Source organism: Cupressus sempervirens, chromosome 10, assembly GCF_028749045.1.
Source record: "Cupressus sempervirens isolate cs-2001-9-10 chromosome 10, ASM2874904v1, whole genome shotgun sequence".
NCBI classification, from domain to species: Eukaryota; Viridiplantae; Streptophyta; class Pinopsida; order Cupressales; family Cupressaceae; genus Cupressus; species Cupressus sempervirens.
In genome coordinates this window covers 517,147,894-517,153,916 of record NC_143127.1, presented here as the reverse complement: position 1 = coordinate 517,153,916, position 6,023 = coordinate 517,147,894, and the positions used below count along the sequence as shown (strand labels likewise).

Below are 6,023 nucleotides of genomic sequence, written 5' to 3'. Positions count from 1 at the left end.
CCAGACTATGAATGCAAAATATGTGCATTCCTTTCAAATGCACAAAAAATATGCTTAGATGCACCACCCTAGTGATCAAGTGCATATGTAGAGTACATGACCTACAAAATTAGACACAAACAAAAGAAAGATAAAAAAATTGATAACAAAAAAGGAATAGTTAGTTATATAAAAATTGAGGTTAGATGCACTAGAAAATGGATAAAAAATGTAGATGTAACATAGAAACCTAACAACAAACAAATGCACAATAAAATTCATATAAAACAAGCCAAATAATCCATTGTGTCAAAAACATATAAAATTAAAAAAAGCATAAAAACCCTGGTATAAATTGAAATCCTAAATTCGTTGCATATGATCACAAAAAGGAGCACATTATCATAAGTTAAAAGTACAAGATTGTAGTTCAAATACATATGATCACAGTTTATACAAGTTGAAACATAATGAAATTGCAAAACAATATTCATTAACTGAATCAAATGTGTAGATATAATATGCAATTAAAAAAAATACAAAAAATATTTGTTAGAAAAATGAGACTAGGGTCATATGTAGTGTGTCAAAATGTGAATGTTAAATTTTAACTCTATTGTAAATCCCTCAATACCCCAACCATATGCTTAAAATCTACAAACAATTCAACATAACTAAAAGGGCTCTAAATGAAATGCTTGATCATGAAATAAACGAACATATCGCACATTGATAAGCTTGACCTTATTACCCTCATATCTTTCAAGACCTTGCAGATAATAGTAATACTCTAAACATTGCGGACTAGCACACAATGACATGAAAAAAGTGTAATGTCATTGATTGATTGAGTATGCAAAATAGCAACATCACAACAAGATAGAAAAAAATAACACGTTGATAAGAATACTAAAGTGATTTTCCTACTTAAATGATAGGAAAATTTGACTTTTATAGAAGTCTCCAAAGTAATCAAGGGTTATGATTAAGAGGTTAAGAGAAAGACTACAATTAAAAGGTGAATGGAGAGTAACTAGATTTAAGAGGTTACATGAATGGAGTGATGAGGTTAAGAGGTGCATTAGCTCTTGGTAACACATCTTTAAGTTCAATTCACCTATGCATGGAGAAAGTGAAGAGAAAAGGCGGATGAAGAGATGTGAAACACTTGTCACATGACTTGAAATTTGAATATGATACATGCAAACAAGTTAGAGGGCTAGAAGTAGAAAGAAGAGGATAATGAATTTATTAAATAAGTGAGAGCATTAAATAATTGCTAGCAAACAGAGGTGGGATCAAGATAGTTAAATATATTTTGTTTGAATTAAATATATAAATCATAAAAATATTTATTTAAATAATTGAAGAAAAAGGTAGGAAATTAATAAAATAATTTAAAATATTTAATGAATCAATAGAAAACTTATGTTAAATTATTAATGAACTATTTAATGAAACAAAATAATCTTAGATATCTACAATAATAATAATTGAAAGTTATTACAATTAATAAATACAAAAAATGTTTTTATTACAATATAGTGAAAGACAAGTACTTCTACCAAGTAACATTTGTTCTTTACATTTTTTTACATGAAATGATATATAACATAGTGATAGTAAAACATCCATCACATCATAGAATTTTTTTTAATTAAACGAAAAAATTAAAATGATATGTTTAATTAAAAGATTGTGTAAAACACGATTTCTATGGTTGCACTAATATTTGTTAAAGATAACTTTGATACTCGTAAAGTATTGAATTTTGATGATTATCTTATTCTCTATTTGTCATTTAGCTACTTATGAAAATTTTTCTTGGCTTTTGGATATTCATGAAGCTCTCTTGAAATTCATCACCATTTCAAAGTGTTCCCACATACCTACTTAGAGATGCCCTCATAATTGTACATTCAAGATGACCAATACTTACGGACAAATGTTCTAGTAGTCATGTACAATTGTCCCAATATTGTTGCACAAATGAGTCAATTAGGTATGAAAAAAAGAACTAAAGAATGATAGACTATTGGTAAAGATAAGATTGCCAATGTATGAACAAATGTCTTAAATAATATTGAACAAATGAATCAATTATATACCAATAAAAAAAATCAAATATTGATATACATGAAACTTTATTATTAATATATTTTACGTCACAACTTTTTCCACTCCTTTAAAAATTTGTAATTAAAAAATGAGATACATAAAACTTAGCACAATTATTAGCCTTAATACTCTACCGTATAACTCCTTTGGACAACAACACTTTATCATGGATAACTTGTTTTAATAGTTAAAATTTTTTATTGCTCCATTTCTTTGTTACATTACAAGACAGGATGATATGATACTCATTTTGAGTGGATAAATACCATATTCGTACGTGTGGCTGTTGCGACCATGGCTGCTCTCTCGTGCAGTCCAGCGTTTTACTGTTCCACTGCCCTAACCAGAAGCAGAAGCAGCAGAGGCAGCCTGCTCAATCCCAATGCCAATGCTCGCCCCTTCACCATTCATCGAAAGCGAATGATGCCAGGTCCCTGCGCACGCTTAGGTCAGCAATTCATTTTCATTACTTGACATGTTTTTTTTTCTTCCCATGGAAATTAAATTTCCTAATTTATTGGGGGAATACATTTCATCAGAAGCGAGTCTTTATAGTGATCATTTTAAAGATTTGTTACGCCACAATCTTGATTTTAGTTTTTCAGCAATTATTGCTTCTGTTTAGGGTTTATTGGTTTGTGCATTTAAGAAACATCTCATCTGCCGTGTGTCTAATATGGCAAGAGTTGGATCATTCTATTGTAATTTGGAAGGAGCGATGATAATTTGAAAATTGGATTTTATAATGAATAGCTTTTGCCACTATGATTCATTGTTAGAATGAAAGTAAAGGGGAGGGAAACTGTTCTTGTTTAGGAAAATATATTTTAATTTTTGTATGAAGATTTATATCATTTTGTTTTAGTCATGCAGTTTCAATGTTCTTTTCTCTTCATTTGTATTCAATATACATAATAGCAAATACTGAGTTTGGAAAAGAGATAGATAAATAGGATAAAATTGAAAAACAGGGGACCTTATCATTAAGCTTTTTACTAGTTGTTCAACAAGTCTCTCAATTAGAATAACTGAATGTACTATATTTAATTTCATAAGAGATTGAACTCTTTTATTATATATTATTTGTCATATATCTATTTTATAAAAAATATAGTATATATATCATATGTCTGTTAGTAAAAATTAATCAATATAAGAACTTAAATTGTCTGCACAATATTTGAAGGGATTATACAATTTTTATTAGTTTTTTATGGAGGTTATCCACAAAATCATTATAGCTATAGCTCTCTGATAAGGCACGGGTCTTTGGCTGAATCTCTTTTACTGATAGCCAAGGTCTGGCTGAATCTCTTCTACTAATAGCTAAGGTCTGAGGGGAACCCATTCTGTCAAATTCAACTGGGCAATGATTGTGGCCTCATCCTTTATTTACATATCGAAATCTTACACTCAACAAGACTTGATTTCTAATAGATTTATTGAAAACCTTTCAATTTCATCAGCAAACTAAAAGGCTAAAAGCACATTAAGAATTATACAAATTTCCAAATAGAAACATATTGATTATATTCTTTTACATTTTTCTACATTGAAGACCAACCTAACTACCTCAAATTCACCTACAAAATGAATCAAAGCTTTAACTATAAAAGAAGACAATTCTTAACCTGCCCTTGTTTCTCATGTGAAATTGTTAAATTTGACATATGTTATCATCATTGTGGTGACCTGTCACCATTTGTGTGACATTGCAATGCAGTCAATCACCCATTCTAAATTCGAAGTGATGGTTAGGGTGGTACAGCTAGTGAGATTACCTCCAGGAGTATCACATTTTGGCAAGACCTCTAGATGAACATAGTAGAGACTAGAGAGTTCAGGGGATTGGTTTTTTCTGCAAGTACCATTTGTTTGATTTGTTGCAACCTATTACAAGGCTATACGATGGAGTAATATTGTTTAATACAGTCACATGTTAAAGTCACATGTTAGTTTAATACTCGTGCATTGTTCTGATCAATAGGAGGCGGAGAGGGTGATGGCAGCAAAGAGGGTGAGAAGAAGAAGTTCATCACCAAGGAGCAAGAGCCTGAACAGTGAGATCTTCTTACACAAGGAATCATTCTGATTGACCTAATGATCTGAAGACAAAAATTATAATATATGGTTTGATTACCAATTTCCCCCACACACAAATAGGTTACTATTGAGAATTTGTCTGTCTCTTTGACTTGCAATTACACCATGTTGCTTAGGTTTGTAAGTTTCGGAAGTTCTATATGTATTAGTTTCAACTTTTGGTTATTCGGAGCAGCTGAAAGGGATTATATGACAGTTTTTAACCGATTTAGGCTATTGGGGTGCATTTGAGTATCCAATTCTCAATGTATCAATGCTGTATGTAGGTACTGGCAGACGGCAGCAGAACGTGATGGAGTAAACCCCATGTCAACTCCACTTCCATACATTGTTATCTTCGGGTTTTTAACACCGTTCATTATTTTGGGAGTGGCATTTGCTAACGGTTGGGTTAAAGTGCCTGTGAGATAGTTGGGCACAGTAGTGAAGAAACACATGGGTTCCTTTGGAACATCTGATAACTTTTTGTCACTTCCCTTTCCTTGTTGGACAAGGTGCTTGTAGCATAACTTCGCATTCTCTGTAGTTGATGCATCTGTGAATTTTGCGTAATACTAGCATGTCGAACATCCTTCACTACATTTTCAAGTTGTAATATGCATACAAATCAATTGTCTGAAATATGCTTTTATTTTGAAGCCTATTATTACACAAGGTTAAATCAACAGCCAACTTAATTTAAAGTAAGAAAAGGCTTGAAAGTTAGTGCGCATATTAAGCTCTCTATTCTGCAGTAAGCTTGGTATAGAGGAAAGGATGTTTTAAGATATCATTTATCTGTTTTTCTCTTTTAAAGAGGTGCTGCGTAGATTACAAAGTCTGTAATGGAATCAGCTATTCCTTTAGTATGTTCTATTGGAAATATGATGTTTGATAAATATCTAAAGTGGTTCACTTTTTAGTGTTTGGTAAGTATTCTTTCATGCTCATGAAATTTTGTTGTGTTGAGATTTGGGAAATTCAGAACATGATAGTTAAATACCTTTCTATGCAAAGCCTTGGAATAAGGGATCAGGGATCAAGATTGGGGGATGAATCTCTAAGGATAGGGAAATCAAAAGCTTCAGTTTGAGGATGGCAAAAGTATTATAGTGAAAAATATATAATGTTTGAAGAATGAAGATTAAAATATCAAATATTAATATATTATAGTTCAAATAATGATTACTATCAAATAACAAATATAATTGACCAAAGGTCGAATGCTTCTAATCATCCTCAAGTCCATGTCAAACGTCTCATTACTTGACTTGTTAGGTTGCCTAAGGTCATGCTCTTCTAAACCAATAACAATCAACACTTTCTGTGTTGCATCACGAATGTGTGGACTTGTTTGTTTCAATATCCTATTAAGTTGTTTGACTTTCCTTGTATGTAAGCATTTTGTGAGTTTAAGAATTGATATAGATGCTTAATGCAATGCAAAATTTGGTTGAAGATTGTAGCAGTCCAAGATGTTAGACTTCATAAGAACACAAAAGTGACTAGCTATGAAAGAATAAAGCTATTTTTATCAAATAATGCACATGACAAATTACAGCAATATGAGATTGCAACTGAATATAAGATTGCATAATATTATAACATTACATAATCTTATGACTTGAATTAGAGAGTGAAAGCTATCTTGTGTAATACAAGAAAGCTCAAGTAACATTTGTGAAAATGATCTAGGTGATGAACTAACTAGGTAAAACACCCTTCACACTAATAATGTATAGGAAATGTTAGATGTTAGACATCATTATAATGTGAGTGGTATAAGTTATTTTTCCCACCATAAGCCAATCATAGATTTGATATTGCTATCAGGATTTAAGTGC

The 6,023-nt window shown here is 31.2% G+C and overlaps 1 protein-coding gene across 1 annotated transcript; it reads left to right on the top strand.

Annotated features, from left to right (window-relative positions):
• Window positions 1–2,224: 2,224 nt before the first annotated feature.
• LOC149534921 (uncharacterized) lies at window positions 2,225–4,905 on the top strand. Its single transcript, XM_089806063.1, has 3 exons — window positions 2,225–2,545; window positions 4,085–4,157; window positions 4,467–4,905. The coding sequence occupies exons 1-3, from the start codon at window positions 2,392–2,394 to the stop codon at window positions 4,609–4,611; spliced, it is 372 nt and encodes a 123-aa protein (XP_089662189.1). The 5' UTR covers window positions 2,225–2,391; the 3' UTR covers window positions 4,612–4,905.
• Window positions 4,906–6,023: the final 1,118 nt, after the last annotated feature.

Excerpts from the sequence above, each read along its gene's own strand:
- LOC149534921 (XM_089806063.1), top strand. The coding sequence starts at position 2,392 with ATGGCTGCTCTCTCGTGCAGTCCAGCGTTTTACTGTTCCACTGCCCTA. Across the intron at positions 2,546-4,084 it reads AGGTCCCTGCGCACGCTTAG|GAGGCGGAGAGGGTGATGGC; the intron begins GTCAGCAATTCA and ends TCTGATCAATAG. Across the intron at positions 4,158-4,466 it reads AAGGAGCAAGAGCCTGAACA|GTACTGGCAGACGGCAGCAG; the intron begins GTGAGATCTTCT and ends TGCTGTATGTAG.